This window comes from Molossus molossus, unplaced genomic scaffold (genome assembly GCF_014108415.1).
Source record: "Molossus molossus isolate mMolMol1 unplaced genomic scaffold, mMolMol1.p scaffold_m16_p_19, whole genome shotgun sequence".
NCBI classification, from domain to species: domain Eukaryota; kingdom Metazoa; phylum Chordata; class Mammalia; order Chiroptera; family Molossidae; genus Molossus; species Molossus molossus.
The window spans coordinates 44,848,698-44,867,879 of NW_023425354.1; the positions used below are offsets into that span (position 1 = coordinate 44,848,698).

The window sequence follows — 19,182 nt, forward strand, 5'->3', positions numbered from 1 at the left end:
CTGAGGAAAGGTGGTTGGAATGGGGGAGCCAGGGAAGAGCAGGGGACCTGAGGTCAGAGGTAATGGCAGTGGGGATGCCGGATATGTCGGACTCTGAACATATGACTTTGGCTTCAGGTTGAAGTGAACTGCAAAGCCATTAGACGATGTCTAGCACAGATGTAACGATCTGACCTATGGGTGTATCCGTTATCTATTGCTGCATAACAAATTGCCCCAAAACGAAGTGGCTTAAAACAATGATTTATTGTTTTGTGTGGTTCTGTGGGTAGGCTGGACCGTTTCTCTGTTGGTGCTCACTCAAGTGGCTTCTTCACCTGGAAGACTGGCTGGGCTGGAATGTCCACGCTGGCCTCGCTTAGGTCTGGCTGTCTGCTCCTCTGTGGCCCTCATCCTCCACTAGGTTAGACCGCCCTCTCACATGGCGGTCTCAGGGCAGCGTTCCAGGAAGCAGAAGAGGAAGCTGTAAAGTCTCTTAAGGCCTAGGCCGGGAAGAGCCCAGCATCTCTCACTCTGCCTCATTTATTGGTCAAAGCAAGGTGTAAGGCCAGCCCAGTTTCCCCACAGGAGGGCACTGCACAAGAGTGTGGTCACCAAAAAGCATGAGTAATTTGGGGACATTTTGTAGCATCTGCCACATGGTTGTTGGTTTGTTTTTAAAATTTTTTTTTCTAATTTTTAATCCTCACCAGAGGACATTTTTCCATTTTTTGTTCAGATAGAGCGGGAGAGAGAGAGAGGGAGAGGAAGAGAGAGAGAGAGAGAAACATCGATGTGAAAGGGACACATCGAGTGGCTGCCACCCGCACGACCAACCAGGGCCGGGGACAAACTGCAACCGAGGTACGTGCCCTTAGCGGGAACCGAACCCAGGTCTCTCTGGACTGCAAGCTGTCGCTCTAACTGCTGAGCCAAACCGGCCAGGGCTCTAATTTTTTTCTGTGGTACATGCCCCTAGCAGGAACTGAACCTGGGACTCTCTGGTCTGCAGGCCAATGCTCAACCGCTGAGCCGAACTGGCCAGGGCTGTTTTTTTTTTTTTTTTATAATCCTCACCCGAGGACATTTTTGCATTCATCTTCAGATAAAGCAGAAGGGAGAGAGAGGAAGAGGGAGAGAAAAACATCGCTGTGAGAGAGACACATTGACTGGTTGCCACCCACATGACCCCAAATGGGACCAGGGACAAGCTGCAACTGAGGTACGTGCCCTTAGCAGGAACCGAACTCCGGTCTCTCTGGTCCGTGGGCTGACGCTCTAACCGCTGAGTCAAACCGGCCAGGGCTACCACATGGTTTAACAGGGCTGCTGGCTCCTGTGCTGATCATAGAATAAAAGAAGACAAAGACAAAAACAAAAACAGGGAGAACAATTAGGAGGCCTTCCAGTAATATAGGCAAGAGATGCCTGTGTCTGGGACCAGGGCAGGTATGGAGGAAGTGTGGAGAAGCGGTCAGATTCTGGGTATATTTTGGCTGTAGAATCAACAGGATTTCCTGACGGGTAGGGTGTGGAGTGTGAATGAGAGGGAGGCGTCCAGGGTGACTCCAGGGGTGTTGGCCTGAGCCGTCGGAAGCGTGCACTTGGCATTTACTGAGATGGAGAAGGCAGAGGGAGGTGCAGGTTGTTTTGTTTTGTTTTTGTTTTAGAGGGGGTGAAATTAGGAATTCCATTTTAGACATGTTAAATTTAAGATGCCTCTTAGGACAGTCAACTGGAAATGTTAAGAGGCAGTTGGATATATATGAGTCTGGAGTTCTGGAGAGAGGTCTAGACTGGTTATTTAAAGCCCCGAGGTTGAATGAGATCACGAAGGGAGTGAGCATGGACCGAGAAGAGGAGAGGACCAAGGAGGAGGCTCCAGGGCCCTGCACAGGTCAAGGCTGTGGAGGCATCGGGAGCTGGGACCAACAATTCCACCTGCCACAACCTTCCCATTTTTAATTGGGAGAAATGTAAAAAACAAAAGCAAAAGCAGAAAAGCCCGAAGAAGAAAATAGCAATGATCCACATTCTCATCTTTTAGAATGCACGACTCTTAGCATCTTGGCCCATTTGCTTCCACTTTTGTTATGTAATTAGGTGACTCATTCTATACATGTCACACAGATTTATGTTTTTAGAAATATTTTACTTAAACTGGGAACATAGGGTAGTGTACTTTTTTAAACAGATTTGAGATGTAATTCACATACCATACACTTCGCCCATTTAAAGTGTACAAGTCAGTGGTTTTCAGTATATTCACAGAGTTGAGCAATCACCACCACATGGATTTTAGAACATAGCATCACCCCCAAAGGAAACTTCATATCCATTATCAGTCACTTTTTATTTCTCCCTGACCTGCCGTTCCCCCAGCCATAAGTAACCATTCATCTAATTTCTGTCTTTATAAACTTGCCTATTCTGGATATTTTCTAGAAATGGAAACATATCATATGTTTAATTAATTTATATAAACTTACCTGAAGAAATGTAAGTGAAGTCAAAGGAATTATTTAATTCCACATTAATTTTATAACTTTGGACTTGATGAATCCCAACTATGAAAGAATACCAGCTTTTTCACGTTACTCCCTTCTTCTCTTCCCAACCTTCTGATTTTTGTTAGTTATATTATTAGTTTTGCTTTTTCTAGGTTTATAACACCCACGGTCTGTTCTCTAAGCATAATCTTTTGGTTGCTTGACAGTAGTCCCAGATTTAAATAGATGTAATGCTCAGTCTCAGTTTACATACATCCTCCATTTCTGAGTTTATTTTGCTTCAAGTCCTAACTGGGTAGACTTTTGTGGTTAAGTAGTTTTGAATTTTTTAAGTCCTCATTTGTGGATATTTTAGCATTGGTTTTTAGCTAGAATGGAAGGGAAGAAGGGAAGGAGAGAGAGAGAGAGAGAGAGACATTGATGTGAGAGAGACACATCGATTGGTTACCTCCTGCACGAATCCAACAGGGGCTGGGAATTGAACCTGCAACCCAGGCACATGCCCCTGACTGGGAATTGAACCCGTGAACCTTTGGTCAGCAGGCCGACGCTCTAACCACTGAGCCAGACTGGCCAGGGCTATGGTTAAGTAGTTTTATTCATCCCTCCTACCCCACATCCCCCCAGAAAGGCTAGAGAGATTGTATTCCTTTGGTTCATTCATGTTTGAGATTGTCTCCCCTTCGACTCTTTACTTCAATGACACCTAACTGGGTATAATATTCTTGGCTCACATTTTCTTTCCCTCATTACTTTGAAAACATTTGCTGCACTGTCTTTTGGCACCAAATGTTGTTATGGAGGATGAAGTTAGCCTGATTTAAAAAAAAAATCCTTAATGTTGAGTCACTGTTTCTATTTGGATACTTGAAGATTTTATTATTCATTCTATTTTTTTTCCTTTATTGATTTCAGAGAGAGAGGAAGGGAGAGAGAGAAATAGAAACATCGATGAGAGAGAACATTGATTGGCCGCCTCCTGCATGCCCCCCACTGGGGATCGGGCCCACAACCTGGGCATGCGCCCTGACCAGGAATCAAACTGGTGACCTCTTGGTGCCTGGGTTGACACTCAACCACTGAGCCACACTGACTGGACTCATTTTTCATTCTTGAAATTCAATCTCTTAGCAAGTGTATTAGATATCTCTTGCTGTGTAACAAATCACCAGAAACTTAGCTGCTTAAGACAACACACATTTTTCACCGCTCAGTTTCTGTGGGTCAGGAATCCAGGCATAGCCTAGCTGGGTTCTCTGCTTCATGGTCTCTCACAGGCTGCAGTCAAAGCGAGGGTGAGAAAACAAGAGACAGGATCTCTGGATCATGTGGGAAATGCTTACCGTGCATGGCTAGACTATGCCTCAATGTTAAATATTCTATAGCATGCCCAAATCTCTTCCTGATGATGTCCTTCTTACCTGCTGAATCAGTACTGAGTATCCTCCTTCCCCGTTTCATCTCTTCGAGTATTTCTTATTTTTGCTTTTTTATTGATTGGATCGGACCATCTTTGGGGCTGGGACTAGGCTGAGGCAAGCAAGGCATTGAGGGCGCACAGTTTAAGGACCTGCTCACTCTCAGGTACTGACTCAGCACTTGGACCACCTGAGAGTGAGCAGCTCCTTCTTTTTTTTAAATCCTCACCCTATTTTTTCCCCCACTTATCTTTTAGATAGAGTGGAAGGGAGGGAAATGGGAGAGAGAGAGAGAAACATCGATGTGAGAAAGGCACATCGATTGGTTGCCTCCACACGACCCTGACCAGGGCTGGGAATGAACCACAACCAAGGGACGTGCCCTTGGCCGGAATCGAACCTGTGACTCTTTGGTCCACGAGTGGATGCTCTAACCATCGAGCCAAGCCGGCCAGGGCATGAGCAGCTCCTTCAATCTGGTGCCTTAGGTGCCTTGCTGGCCTCATCCCAGTCCCAGCCCTGACCACTTCATCTGTCTTCCATATCACAGACTTCTCTCTGTTTCCTTCTCATTGCCTTTTGAAAGATTACCAGTGAGATTATATCAAGCCTTTTCTCTATATCAGTAAGTCTTTCATTAATGCCTAGTCTGTTTCTAGCTGTTTATAATTTATCTGTAATAATGTTGTTTGCGGTTTTACCCTCACCCCCCACTTATTGCCTTAGGTCTGGGATATTCCTTTATATCATCCTATGGGGATTCATTTAATCTTTGAGCTCTTTCTTGATTGAATTAATATTCAATATAGTTTGAAACAGTTATAAGGAATTTTCTTCTGCTCCTTCTTCTATCATCTGTCTTCTAGGTTGGGTTCATTTTTCTTCCTTCCTTCCTTCCTCTCTCTCTCTCCCCTCCCCTCCCTCCCCTACCCCTTTTCACCCCTCCCTTCCTTCCTTTTCTTGTTTTTATAAATCTTCACCTGAGGATATTTTTCCATTGATTTTTCAGATAGAGTGGAAGGAGGAGAGGGAGGGAGAGAGAGGGAGAAACATCGATATGAGAGAGACGCATCGACTGGTTGCCTCCCTTATGACCCCAGCCAGGGCCAGGACTGAACTGCAATAGACATACGTGCCCTTGAGCAGAATTGAACCCGTGACTCTTTGGTCCGCAGGCCGATGGTCTAACTGCTGAGCCATACCGGCCAGGGCTCCCTCCTTTTCATGTCTTTTCCTTTTCCTTCCCTTTCTTTCTGCTACTCTCTTCCCGTCTGCTCAATGTCTTCCCTTCGACTCTGCTCAGATACTGAATTTGCTTCCATAGAGTGTGGGCGACCCTTTGTTCTGGACGCTCCTCCAGCCTTCTCTGTGACTATTCTCTTCCCCAAGGGGGCTGCAGTCTGAGGGCTGAGCATCAGGTTTTCTGTCGCCGGAGGGAATTGCAGGGCTCCGGTGAGGGAGGCCGTGAGGAGTCTTTGTTCCAACACCTGGGCTCTGTTCTCTCTTCTGGGATTTAGGTAAATGCTCTACCACATTCTGCTTGATTACTGGGTGCATCCCCTTCTGGGGCGGGGCTGTGCTCTGGCCTGGAGCGGAGTCAGCGACGGAGCCTTTGCTCACTTGCTCCGCTTTCCCGGTGTCCCCAGTGGCTTTTCCCACTGGTTCTCAGTCGGGAGCGGGCACTGAGGACCCTTCCGTTTGTTTCCCTCCAGTGTGGGGCTTTTGGAGAACGGTTTTGGCGAGGGGCCGGGCTGAGAAGGGCTGTGAGCTTGACTCTGGTCCAGAATTGTCTGTCTGTTTGTTTCCCCCCCCCGCCTGCCAATATTTAATGTTTCTCTCATTAAGTTTTGTACTTCTCTTTGGAGAAAAACAACTTCTTTCTGACTTACTATTTTTTTACTTCTAGGGGGAAGGAAAGTCTGTGTTGCAATTTCAGTTTTCCATCTTTACCCAGGAGCTTCCCCAGATCATCCTTAGGCCCCTTCCTGCCCAAACTAGATCGGAACTCTGATCCCTACGTGCCCAAGGAGGGATGTGGCCACCACCACACAGAGCAGAGCCAGCTTGGCTGTCACCGAGGCCTTTACATCCAGGCGACATTCTGTCCTTCTGAGCCGTGAAGACCCCTGAGCTGGGATCAGGGATGGAGGCCCAGCATCTGACCAGCCTGGTGCCCGCAGGGGAGACTTGCGAAGCGGTTGGCAGAGATCTGCCAGGACGCATGCTCACCACAGCTGTAGTCAGGGTCAGTGAGGACTTGTCTCTCTGGCCGTGGGGGTGGGGTAGATAGCTGGGCTGTGCAGGTGCCCCAGCTCCGGGGCCTCTCTTACAACTTAGCCCTTCGCGGTGGGAGCTTCTTAAACGAGCCCTTTCTCTCTTGCATCCTGGGCTGGAGTAACCAGCCTTGCCGGGGGCTGCCTCGGAGGAACGGAGAGAGACCCCTTCGCCCCACCTCCCTGCCAAGATCAAGCAGGTGTCTCTTCTTGGACAGGCAGCAGGGCCCACCCGGAGAGCCCACAATCTCTGCTGAATTCTCCAGGAGGGCAGCCGAGCCCTGCCCCCTCACAGCCTCACTCCCCACCTGCCTGCCTACCAGCTGTCCGGCTGCTGGCCCCTGGGAAACAGGTGGTGCCCTTGTGCCCTGAATCCAGTCCCTGCAATTACAGATTGGCAGGCCCAGGGGCAAAGTGTGCCAGCCAGCACGGCAGCTTGCTGGCAGCCAGTCTGTGTCCGGGGCCTGCGTCCTGACTGGCCCAGACACACAGGGAGAGGAGATGGTCCGTGAAAGGAGAGGGTCTGGTCTTAGCTCTGCCCCAGTCTCCATGGGCCCACGGAGGACGTTTGCCTTCTTTTCTGGAGGGGCCTAGAATCCATTCTCTGCAGGTCAGAGATCAGTTACTACTCAACTGGAAGACTTAGATGGACCACAGGGACTGAGCCTTCTCTGGGCAGGAGCTTCTTCTTCCCTCTGCCCCCTTCCCATGTCTACCTGTGTGCGTAGGTGTACCTGAGGAGAGGTGTGTATATTGTGTGTGAGGATATGAGTGTATGTGTGTACATGTGCACAAGTGTGAGGGCACAAGCATGTCTATGTCCATGCATACGTGTATGCACATGTGATTGTGTGTGCTGTCCACATTAGGAGATCACAAGCATGCACATGACATGCTAGGCTGCTTTTCACCAAGTTCACCCCAGCAAGCGTGTACCAGCATTTGCACCACTGTCTAGTTGGTTGGTCTTTTGCCACACAACTTTTAATATGTTGAATACTATTCGTGTTAGCTGCATATGTGTATACTTGTGGAGTGTGAGGTTCGTGTGTGTCCCCGTTTATGAGTGTCCATGTATGTGTGCATATGTGTGACTGTGCACGTGTGCTGAAGCTTGTGGGCATGTGTGTGAGGTCTTGCATATGCACGTGTCTGTGCATGCTCACGTGGCTGCGTATGTGTGTGAGTCCATGTGCCTGCGTCACAGTGAGCGGGGGTGTGTGTGTGTGCCTGCCTCTGTGGTCAGGGGTGATTAAGGCCAGGGGGAGTCATCGTCACTGCCCCAGCTCAAGGGGGAAATCCTCCTGAGTCTGAAATGGAAAAGGCCAGAGGCTGGGGGACAACAGGGTTCTCAGGCTCCGGGCAGCGTTCCCAGGCCCTGTCACCCAGGGGGACTAAGTGACGGTGCAGGGGAGGGTGCACAGAGCGCGAGGTGGACAAGGGCAGAGTCCGATTTCCCTTTTGGAAGTCCCCTCCAGCGCTGGGGCCGGGGGGGGGGGGGGGGAGCTGGGAAACTGGTAAGGAGGAGGGAGAAGGGAGGCCTGGACCAGGCCAGCGGCTGGGGCAGGAGGATCGGCGGAGGGCCGTTTAGGGTGCAGAATGGATGGTCCAGTGACTGGAGGGCGGAGAGGGTCAGCAAGGCTTGTAGGAGCTCCGCCTCCCCTCCCTGAGTGTGGCCCAACGGGCTCCTCCAGAGAAGCAGCTCTGGAGCTCGCTGGGGCCGGTCGTGTCTGGGGACTGTCTCCTGCTGGCTCAGCCACAGTAAGGACAGTGGGGGCACAGGAGGAGAGAACAAGTTTAGGGACCTGGCCAGTGAGAGGAGCTCGTGGCCTCCCAGAGAAGGTGTCCCGGAGGTGCCGGCTCTGTGGGGCCGAGGCGGCCACGTAGGAGTAGCCTTCAACAGTCGGCTAAATTCTTCACAGTGACTGTATTTCAAGCCACGGCCCTTGTTCATTTGTAATTGAGGAGCCCGAGTCTGAATTGGTCATGGAAACCCCTGAGCTCTAAGACCCAAAGTGCACGCAGCCTGTGGGGACCTCGGTGCTGAGTGGCCAGGCGAGGATCCCAGCTTCAGACGCACAGCTGTGGGCCCTGGAGGCGCCCGGCAGAGCATCTGGGCCACCCTGATCGTTGTATCGTTGAGGAAACCAAGGCTCAGAGGGTGGTGGCCCCCCCAGGGTGGCCCAGCATGCAGGGTGTGGCCAGGCCATCCACCCCAGGAGGTCACACCCCTCTGTTGGACAGCTTCTCCTTGAGCTGTCTCAGGAGACTGTAATTGTGGGATTGGCAGGCCTTTGGCCCCTCAAAGCCACTGTGTGGAGACAAGGATTTGGTGGCTCGGGGCCGGTTTCCAGGTGTGTCTGAGGAAATCTGCCATCCTCGGGCGGCTTGTTCAGCCTGAATGGCCCCATTGTGGCTGCATCCTCGATTTGATGGGCTCTATTTTGGGTCAGGACCCACCCTGCTCCAGCTGGAGGAAGGAAAAGGTGTACTTCAGCACGTACTGTGGGTGTGAGGGAGAAGGAGCTGCAGCGCGGCAGGGCGCCTGGGGCCAGGGGCTGGTTCCCGGCTGCAAGCTGGCGGGGCCAGGTGGACGTGGCTGGAGTGGAGGGGAGGGTGGCTGTGAGCCCAGCCCAGGCTTTCATGTGGCCTCCGGAGGCTGGGGTTGCAAATCCTGTCAGGCTGGAATGTGGGTCCCCAGCCTGCCTGGGCCTCACCTGGGCCCTGCCTGAGACCTGACGGCCACCCCTGTGGGTGCCCAGCCCACGTCCTAGGCCCAGAGGGAGACCCACCCTGCCCTCAAGGGTTCCTGAGTTTGAGTGCAGAGGGCCAGGGACTGGTTAGACTGAGACACACACAGCTGCTCCCTCTCGTTGGTGGGTTCTGCCCTCCCTCCTCCACACGGGCCATACCCCTGCCTGCCCAGGGCGGCGGGTGCATTCCGGCCTCTCTGCCTCTGCTCTAGTGAGTCCTCTGCCTGTCTGGCCGTGGGGCTCTTCTCAGCCCATCCTCATCCCGCTCGTCCATCAGGGCTCTGCTCAGAACCACCCCCACCCAGAGACCCTCTCCATCCTGGGCTCTTCTCTGACTTCCCTCCTGCCAGCATCACTGGGCACTGCGGCTGCTGAGGCCTCTATGGAGCCTCCCCCGACCCCCAGCTTCCTGTCTTTCACCTCGCACAGGGCCAGCCACAGGGGTGAGGGGCTTGCCAAAAAGTGGCTTGATGTGTGAGCTTGGGCTTGAGTCTCCTCACCTGTGAAATGGGTGAGATGATGTCTACCATGAGGTGGCTGAGAGGGTAGGTGGGTGACCCGATTGGATGTGCCTGGCACAAAGTAGGCGTGCAGGCAGTGTTCCCTTGGTCCCTCTGCCCCGGCGCTCACGGGCCTTGGGGAGCCAGCGCCTGGGCTGCCCAGAGCTCAGCCCCGTGACTGCAGGAATGACTAATTCCTCTCCAGCAGTAAGCTCTTGGAAGCTCTGAGAAATAAGACTTTCCCCCCCTTACTCTTGATGCTTCATTAAACTCTTCTTGAGTGAGTGGAATGAGGATTGTCCTAATCCTCTGGCAGGGGGAGGGGGATTCAGGGAGCTGGGAGAGCTGGGCCTGAGTGGCTTCCAGTCACTAGCAGACATCCAAGTGGGTGAGTGGGTGGGGGGCACAATAGGCACCTTATCAGTGTACACAAACCTTAGGGGGGCACAGAGGAGGGATGGATTTTCTCCTCTCTGAGCCTGTTTTTCTACCTCTAAAAGTGGCCTGAAAGTCTTGGCTGCCTCCTACTGGGGCCCCGTGGGTGACCTCATGGGCTGGCCCCCGGGGGCTGTCCATCAGGGAGAGTGCTGTGCCCAGGCCCGGGGCCTAGAACTCCCCTGTGCGTCATGGCTGCCAGGCTGCCCAGATGGGCATGTCTACCAACTTTGGGGGCTACTGGAACTGGAAACTCAATTCTAGACTCGGCCACCCCAATAAATCTTTTTTTTTTTAACTCTTGATATTTTTTTCTTTATTGATTTTAGAGAGAGAGGAAGGGAGAGGGAGAGAGAAATAGAAACATTGATGAGACAGAACATTGACTGGCCAACCCACTGGGGATCAGGACCATAACCTGGGCATGTGCCTTGACTGGGAATCGAACCGGTGACCTCATGGTGCATGGGTTGACACTCAACCACTGAGCCAGACCGGACAGTCTCAATAAGTTTCAATGGGACCTTCCTCTGTGTGTCCTGTCTCCTTCTCTACAGTGAGAAGAGACACTGTTTCAAGGGGTAGGTGACCGAGGTCCAAGGAGCCTCACCCCGGTTGCCATTTGTCCACAGGTGTTCCTGACCCTTGGGGAGCTGCTTCTGTCCTGCAACTGGGCAGTGGTTGCCGATATCCTGCTGGTAGGTGTCGGGGTCAGAATGGGGGACTGGTCCTGGGGCCTTTTGAGCAGGGGGAACTGGAGTCTGTCTAGCTCAGGCTGGGCCTCTGCTATTAAGTGGCCTGGATGTTGGGAGGGAGACCCTGGGTTAGGGGACCAAGATCACAGAATAGTTGCCTTGGGTCATGAGCTTCCTAAATATCTCCTCTATCACCCCCATTTTGCAGATGAGCAAATGGAGGCTCAGAGAGGGCAGGTGCCTGGATGAAGGACACACAGCATGCAAAGGCACTGAGCCAGAACTGGAGCCCAGGCTTTTTTTTTTTGTCCAATATGTGATATATTTTTTTTTTTTGAGAGAGAGAGTTAGGGAGAGGGAGAAAGATAGAAACATCAATGAGAGAGAAACATTGATCAGCTGTCTCCTGTATGACCCCTACTGGGGATTGAGCCTGCAACACAGGTGTGTGCCCTGACCTGGAAGAGAACCAGTGACCTCTTGGTGCATGGGTCCACGCTCAGCCACTGAGCCACACCGGCCGGGTGGAACCCAGGCTTTTTGTCTCCAGGGCGCCCTTCCTCCCACCCTCTTTCTTGACTACACAGCTTCTCAGCAGGCAGGCCCCTTGGCCTCCACTCTGGGCTTGTAGATGGGGATGCTGGATTTTAGGGCTATTGCCACTGAGCTCAGGTGGGTCCAGGCCACCATAGGTCCCATGTCATGGGCTATTGTGAGGCCTGATGCTGTCCTGACTATGTCACTCTGCTAGGTCCAGAGTCTAGCCTCCCTTCCTCCTTCTAGGAGACATGCAGGAAGGGACTTTGAACACTGTGCCCTTGTGGATAACACAGGGTCCCAGACCTTGGGACACCCCAGGAGCCCTCATCCTGCCTTCTGCCAGCCTAGCACCAGCACTGGGCACAGGAAAGCAGAGTAGCTTAGCAGGTGGCCGAGAGTTGTCCCGAGGCCGGTGGCGCAGGGGCATGGCCTTGGATTCAGGAAACAGATCTGGGTTTCAGCCCTGCTTTGTCACTTACCAGCTGTGTGACCTATGCAAGTCACTCTGCATTTCTGAGCCTCATTTTCCCTGTGTGGCAAGTGGGGATGAAAGTGCCTCCTGGATTATTGTGAGGGTGAAATGAAATGATATGTGTGAAGCTTTTGCCCAGTGGCTGGCACAGAGAATGCTGGCTGGATTCTTTTTTAAACATGTTTTTTTTTTTTTCTTTATTGCTTTTTAGAGAGAGAGAGGAAAAGAGAGGGAGAGATAGAAACATCGATGAGAGAGAACATCAATGGCTACTTCCTGCATGCCCCCACATGGGCCCACAACCTGGGCATGTGCACTGACTGGGAACAAACCGGTGACTTCTCAGTGCATGGGTCGACGCTCAGCCACAGCCGCACCAGCCGGGCCTGGCTGGATTCTGATGCAATTCAGAGGTTTCCACCGTCCCATCTTCCATCTCCCAGAGATATCCTGGCGTCCTCAAACCTGCCTTTGAAAAGGTTGTGGGAAGTGCAGTCATTTAATTAGCCACAAGTCCTGCTTAAATACCACCGTCGAAGGGATGCTTACTTTCTGCCTCCTCCCATGGCCCGGGCTCGGCGGGTGTAGACAGGCCTGCCTTTCTTTGATTCCTGGTGGGGGTATCAGCTGCCGGGCTGGCAGGTCTCCTCCAGACAGGGGACCTGGGCTCCTCCAGCCCCCCAACTCAGCTACAGACTTCCCGAATGGCCTTGGGCCTCAGTTTGTCCGCAAAAAGGGGTAATCATGGCCTGTAGGAAAACCCTCAGTAAAGGGGAAAGCAGGAAAAGTGCTGGCAAACATTTTCTTTGTGGAATCGCCCATTTTTAGGTGCAGGAAGCTACCCCCTCACCCCAACATGGCTGTTTTCCCAGGTGGTTCGGGTGGAGCTGAAACCTGCCCCCCACAGCTTCCTCCGACTGCCCCCCGCTGCGCTGCTCCCTTTTCCACTCGACAGCACCACAGATATGTGAAGACTGCGCCTGTGTCCCCCGGTGTCTGCATTTGCCAGAATGATTAACCTGGCCAAGAAAGGCCCTCTGTAGAGCTGTGTGTGTGCAGGGCAGGGGGTGGAGGGCTGTGGGGCTACTCAGCCATGGTTTGACTCATCTGGCTCTGCTGGGGAGCTGGCGCTACCTAGGGGGCCCGCTGGCCATGATCCAGACCACATGGTGCTCCCTGGGGTCCTTCCCTGGCTCGGAGACCTCCGGCCCCCAAAGCTTAGCAAGGCCCCCCACCCCACGAAGGCTTCGTCTCCCTTCTCCCGCCTTCCCACCTTGCTGAAGCCCCTCAGTGAAGATGGCCTCTGGGGGCTCGGGTGGGCGCTGGGCCAGTCCCTGCCGTTCTTGGAGCTCCATCTCCTGGAAGAGAGGAAGTGGCCTCGGGCCAAATGCAGGTGAAGGTCAGGCCGTGGGGCGGGTCTGTGGCATGGAGAGGTAGTTTCCTGCTGGGAGCAGGGTGAGGAAAGGGATGGAGGTGAAGAAGGAGACCTGGATTGTAGACTGAGGCCACAAGAAGCCGTGTCCGAGGAGAGACAGGATGGGAGCTGGAGTAGACAGAAGATTCTGGGAAGCTGGTGCTGCTTTTCCAGAGACGAGGCGGTAGCAGCCTCCTGGGCAGGGAGGGGAGAAGGACAGAGCAGTGAGGTGGGGGATGGGGAGAAGCAGCCTGGGGCAGGGCCAGGGCAGGGGGTGTGCGGGGACATGGCAAGGCGGGAAATGCAGGAGAGTCTCACCTGCAGGCCGGCGCTTGTCCAGAGGCACAGGTGGTCTCACTGGGCTTGATGCAGGGAGTGAGGAGGCCCTGGGGTGCCCCCAGGCTATAAGGACAGTCTAGCTAATACCTGCTAGGGCATCATGCCCATTCCTGAGGGCACCGCTGGCCTCTGTCAGTCCTGCCTTGGGAACTCTGCTCTCTTAGGTCTTCACATCCACAAATTAGAGAAGCCAGATTCTCCCTGGGAGCAAGACCTCAGGGGCTCTCTGGTCCAGCGGTTCTCAAAGTTTACTGATTCAGGTTTGGGGAGCTTGTTGCAAATTCAGCTTCTGGGTTCTTTATCCCCAGAATCTGCTTCCGTGGGTCTGTGTTGGGGCCCAAGGATCTGTATTTCTGATTAATTTTCCAGGTGAGCCTGATATAGATGTTCCTCACAGCACATTTGGAGACCTCTGGTCTGGCGCAGCCAGCTCCCTGGCTCATGAACTCTCTGCAAAATTCTGACTAGTGCCGTTCATGCCCTTGTTTACATCCCTCTGAGGGGGAGCTCCCTCCCTGAGCCCTGGGAAGCCCCTGTCCAGGCCGCTCTGTTGATGAAAAGGATCTGGCTCTGTCACGGCAAGACCGGGCTCAGACCCACTCTGGACAGCTCCCCCTAGCCCAGCTGCGTCTCCAGGGGCATTGCTCCCTGGACGCTGACACTGTGACTTCCCAGGCTGAGATCCCTGCCTCCCTGAGCCTACTGATGGGGTCTCCAGCTCCTTCCCAACCCTCCTGTCTGTCTGAGTCCCACTTGGGTTGGCCCAGTCAGCTTACTCCATCCCAGCTGTGGGGAGTAGGGCACAAGGGGAGCTCATTCCCTCTCCCAGGTCTGTCCTCTGGGGTTCTGGACTCTAGCCACCAGGCTCATCTCCCACCTCCTCAGCAGATTTCCCCCGACCCCCTGGAGGGGTAACACCCTCCTGTTCTGCTGACCTGGTCCCAGGGCATCCCTGCTCTGCCTGCTGCCCCAAGGCGGCTGTCTGCTCACTCCCGGCGGTGTTTGGGTGCGTGGGGAGTGCAGGAGGCAGGTTGCCAGGGGGTCTGCACCTGGTGGTTGCCACTCTGAATGTCTGCAGGCCCTTGGTGGTGCTTGTTATACCCCAGCCTATAAAGGGAACAGCTCTTCTATGAAGGGAGAATAAAAAACAGAGGTGTATTTGTCTCAGAATAGAACGAGCCTGGGTTTTTCGGAACCCAAAACCCTCTCACTTCTAAAATTACCAGCCAAGCTCTCCGGCTGCTGGTGGGCCTTGACCCTCTGGCTATATGGAGGCAATGGGGAGAGGCCTCTCTCCGTCTCTCTCAGCAGCAGCTTGGTCTGGGCCCTGCTGGCTGAGGTTCCTGGGAGGGGAGGGTGGGGCCAACGTGCTTGGATCTTACTTGGAGGGTCCAAGCAACTCTGGCCCCTGAACGGACTTTTCTGGACACTTGGGGCCCGGCCTCTAGGAGCACCTGCCCTTTCCCCAGAACCACCAGGGAGTAATCACATAATTATGGGGTGAGGAGGAAGTGGTTGGGGAGGTGCGGAGCTGTGGTCATTTCCTTCTCAGGCCTGTTGGCAGGTCCCCACGAGGTGGGGGAGGCCCAGCTTTCTCACCCCCAGGAAAGAGTGGCTCAGCACCAGTGACCCCGGGACTAGCGGGGCACCCACAGGAGTGACTCCTGCTACTCCGCCCTGCCCACCCACAAGTCCCCTCTCACCAGACCCCCTGTGGCTCCCAGTCACTGGCCTCCTGCTCCAAAGGAACACCTTGCCCACACTGTCCCCGCCCTGGAATGCCCCGCCCCGGTCTCTCTACATGTTTGCAGAGCTAGGGATGAGCTTGTCCGACTCTCCATTTTCAACATGTTCTAGGACACACTCATCAATATTGCTGGGAGACCCCTCCTTGCTCAGAGCAGCTGAGTGGTCGAAAGACCGGGCACTGGAGGGAGGAAGCCTGGGAGCAGAGCTTAGCCCTGCTGTTCGCTGGCTGGGTGGCCCTGGGCATGTTACCTGCCCTCTCTGTGGGTTTCCTCATCGATAAAATGTGGATAATAACTGTATCTCCCTCATGGCTGGGTTAAGTAGATATATTAAAAATGAATATAGCCTAGCCGGTTTGGCTCAGTGGTTAGAGCATCAGCTCTTGGACCGAAGGGTTGCGGGTTTGATTCCAGTCAAGGGCACGTACCTCAGTTGCAGTTTGTCCCCAGCCCCAGTTGGGGTTGTGTGGGAGGCAACCAGTCAATGTGTTTCTCTCACATTGATGTTTCTCTCTCTCTCCCTCTCTCCTTACCACTCTATCTTAAAAAGAAAGTCAATAGAAAAATATCCTCAGGTGAGGATTAAAAAAAAAAAGAAGGGTGGCCTCATCAGGGGCCTTGGCACCCCCATCCTGGGGCCATCAAGTCTTCCTGAACCTTGGGGGCCTGACATTCTGGTTGTCGGGCTTCAGGCATTGGGGTCATTGACCCCCTCTCATCTGATTCACTTGGCCAGCCCATCACACCGCCAGGTGGGCTCTTGGCAGGTGGGGTGAGGGGGCATCTGCTCTGTGCCCTGGCTTGGGGAGCTCCCCTGGTGCTCCTGTGTTTTACAGTCAGTGGTGGTGCCCAGATGCCGTGGGACAGCGGAGGCGCTTCAGATCACAGTGTGCCACATCCTGGGAGACTCCATCAGCCCCTATCTCATCGGACATGTAAGGCCTGGTGGTGGCTGGGCTGCACGCTTGAGAGTGTCTGAGGTGGGGCGTGGTGGGGGGAACTGCATGTGGCAAGGCCTGCAGGCTGCCCGGTGGGCCGACCCAGCCTCCCGTCTCTGCAGATCTCTGGCGCCCTGCGGGCCAGGCGCCCTGACTCCTACTTGCAGCGCTTCCTCAGCCTTCAGCAGAGCTTCCTGTGCTGTGCCTTCGCCATCGCCCTGGGGGGCGGCTGCTTCCTGCAAGTTGCCCAGCACCTGGAGGAGGACCAGGCTCAGGTCCAGCAGTCTGGCACAGGTACCTGCACTCCTCACACCCATGCCAAGCTCAGGGCTGAACCCCCTAGGAGCAAGGAGCACCAGCCACCCCCTGAGTACTGGCCAGTTCATTCATTTACTCATTCATTGATTCATTGATTCATTCATTGATTCATTCACTCACTCACTCACTCATTGCTATGTACCAGGCAAGGTTGCAGAAGCTGGGGCGTGAACACCAAGTCCAAGTTCTCAAGGAGCTGATGCTTTAGAAGGCAGAGACATTCATGAAACAAGAAAAGCAAAAGATAGAGTATGTTTGAGGCGAGAAGTGCTACGAAGAGACAAAGCAGGAAAAGTGGGTAGAGAAGAACAGGCAGGGGCAGCTTTTGGTTTCTGAAAGGATGGTCCAGGAGATCCTCACTGCACAGGTGACATTGGAGCAAAGATTTGGGGGCCTGGGGGAATGAGCCATGCTGCTGTCTGGGGGGAGGGAACAGCTAGTGCAAAAGCCCTGAGGTAGCGATGTACCTGATGTATTTGAGGAATGGCAAGGAGGCTAGAATCGCTGGAGCAGGAGCGAGGGAAAAGGGATGAGCATGGTAGCAACGGGGTCAGAGCATGGGGTGTTTCGAGGGGCCCTTGTAGGAATTGTGGCCTTAACTCTTGAGTGAGAGGGGAGCCCTGTGGGATTCCCAGCAGATGAGCGAAAGCATCCCTTGCTGCTGCGTTGAGAACAGACAAGTGACATTGGAGCAGAGGGGCCAAAGGAGGCTCTGCAGATCAAGGGAGCACAGCGGGGCTGGGACCATGGTGGTGGCATTGAAGGAGTGGGATCTGGGATTTATTTTGAAAATGGAAGCTAGCGGATTTCCTGACAGACTGTACCAGGCCTGGTCCCAAAGCGCCTTTTGCCTCCTTGGGGCTGACTGAGCTTTCCTCCCACAGGGACCCTGGACAACAAGGACAGGGAGTGCCAAAGCCTGCTTCCTGGCACAGGGGCCCCCGCAAAGGACTCCTGAGCCCTGTCTCACAGTGAGGAGGTCCCACCCACTCTGCCTGCCACCCTTCTGTTGGTCTCCACAGTGTCAGTGCCTCTGCTCACCGTTGCCTGTGGCCCCGGGACTCTGGCCGAGCTGCACCTGCCACATCTTCTCTCCCAGCGAGGGAGCTGGCAGTGCCCGTGGTTCTGCTGGGAACTGAGCTATCAGCACCCTCTGTGGGAGGCCTGGGCCTGTGCCTGCACCCAGCACGTGGCTGCTCCAGCCTGGAGTCCTCGCCTGTCTGCCGGCAGGCCCCGATTAAAGTATGACCAGCACAAAGCCCGTGGATTTCAGGCCTTTGGACAATTGTATTATTTATAGTCTTGCCATGCCATGCCACTGCTGGGAGCTGGAGCAGAAAAGGAAGAGGTGAGCAGGCCTGGCAAGGAGGCAGGGCTGCCCCTGGAGGGAGAAGATGGAGGGAGTTGCTCAGATGGGTCTCTGGGCGTCCCCACCCTGGACCTCCCTCTGTGACTCAGCTTCCCCTCTCTGCAGGGTCAGGAGGGCTCAGCCACCCCTCTTTGTGAATTCACCCTCTGAACAAAAGGCAGGGCCGAATCCCTAGTCTTGGAGATAGATTCCTACTAGGGTGCTGGTGAGGGTGTGTGGCTTCAGGTTCCAGGGAGCTGCATGGAGGAGTGCCCACGCCGGCACAGCCCCAGCCCCCCGAAGCCATGCCTGGCTGTGCAGGAGTACCCCGGGCTGTGCCTTGTTCTGCACTCCGGCCTCCCACCCACAGCCCACGCTCTGCCTGTAGCACAGCCACGGGGAGGGCTGGCTCTGTGGGACGCGCACTTGCCACTGGGTTTAGAGCAGCTGGGTGCAGCGGGCCGGCAGGAGACCAGCAGCTTCCAGGCGGGCAGCAGCGGGGCGGTGTGTTCTTTCCGCTTGTGAGCATGTTTTCTCCCTCTCCCCTGGTGCCCAGCCAGGCGATCACTTGTTTACTTGCTGATCGCCCCCTTCTCTGTGCCAGGCTGTGCCTGTCTCCCAGCAGCTGAGGGCAGAGCAGTGACCCAGCCTCACGCTCACCTCCTGACCCTTGCTTGCTCCATCCCTGGCCCCCTGTGGTGTCCTCCCTGGTGGATGGGACAAGTTCCAGGAGCTAGACTCTCCAGCTCAGTCCACGCCTGCTCCCAGTCCCAGTTCTCCCTCAGGAGAGGCCAACACCGGGCTGACCAGACCCTCAACCCACAATCTGGGCTCATGAAATGGGGGGGAGCTACCCCATTATAAAAAAAAGAATTCATGAGGATATTTAGTAAGGGTTCTGCACCCAATTATAATGTGGGTGGCAGGGTTCCTATACTACCAAGCAATTCTCTGACCACAGCTGGGTGTCCTGCGATTCAACTCAATTCTGACAGTCTACCCAGACACGGTGTCAGGTCCTACAGGTTAGGGGTTCAGTCCTACCAGTCTTCCCCTCCTCCACTTCAGATGCCAATCCCAAGTCCAGGTTGTTGCCTGTGCTTCTGACCCACTGGCTGTAAATCGGAAGTTCCCCACCTTAGGTTTGATGAACTCACTAAAGTGACTCACAGAACTCAGGAAACCTTTTTACTGACTGGCTGGTTTATTATAAGAGGATATAATTGAGAGACAGCCAGATAGGGACAGGAGGGGGAGCTTCCATCCCCTCTCCAGGGCCATTCTCCCCAGTGTCCATGTGTTCACCAACCTGGAAGCTCTCAAATTCTGACCTTTGGGGTTTTCATGGAGACTTCATTACGTAGGCATGATTGATCACACTATTGGCCATTGGCGATTGATCTCGGCCTCTAGCCCCTCTCCCCTTCTTGGAGGTTGGGGGATTGGTGGGGCTGGAAGTTTTAACCAATCACAGGATTGGTTCCTCCGGCAACCAGCCCCCA

The 19,182-nt window shown here is 54.2% G+C and overlaps 1 protein-coding gene across 1 annotated transcript in view; it reads left to right on the forward strand.

The window, feature by feature from the left end:
- The window catches only part of SPNS3 (sphingolipid transporter 3 (putative)), a 43,480-nt gene extending 25,915 nt beyond the window's left edge, over nt 1–17,565 (forward strand). Inside the window, exons 9-12 of the mRNA XM_036269012.1 lie at nt 10,501–10,566; nt 15,913–16,011; nt 16,137–16,308; nt 17,217–17,565. Coding sequence (XP_036124905.1) covers nt 10,501–10,566; nt 15,913–16,011; nt 16,137–16,308; nt 17,217–17,290 — 411 coding nt within the window. The 3' untranslated portion in view covers nt 17,291–17,565. The remainder of the gene's footprint in view (nt 1–10,500; nt 10,567–15,912; nt 16,012–16,136; nt 16,309–17,216) is intronic.
- The last annotated feature ends 1,617 nt before the right edge of the window (nt 17,566–19,182 follow it).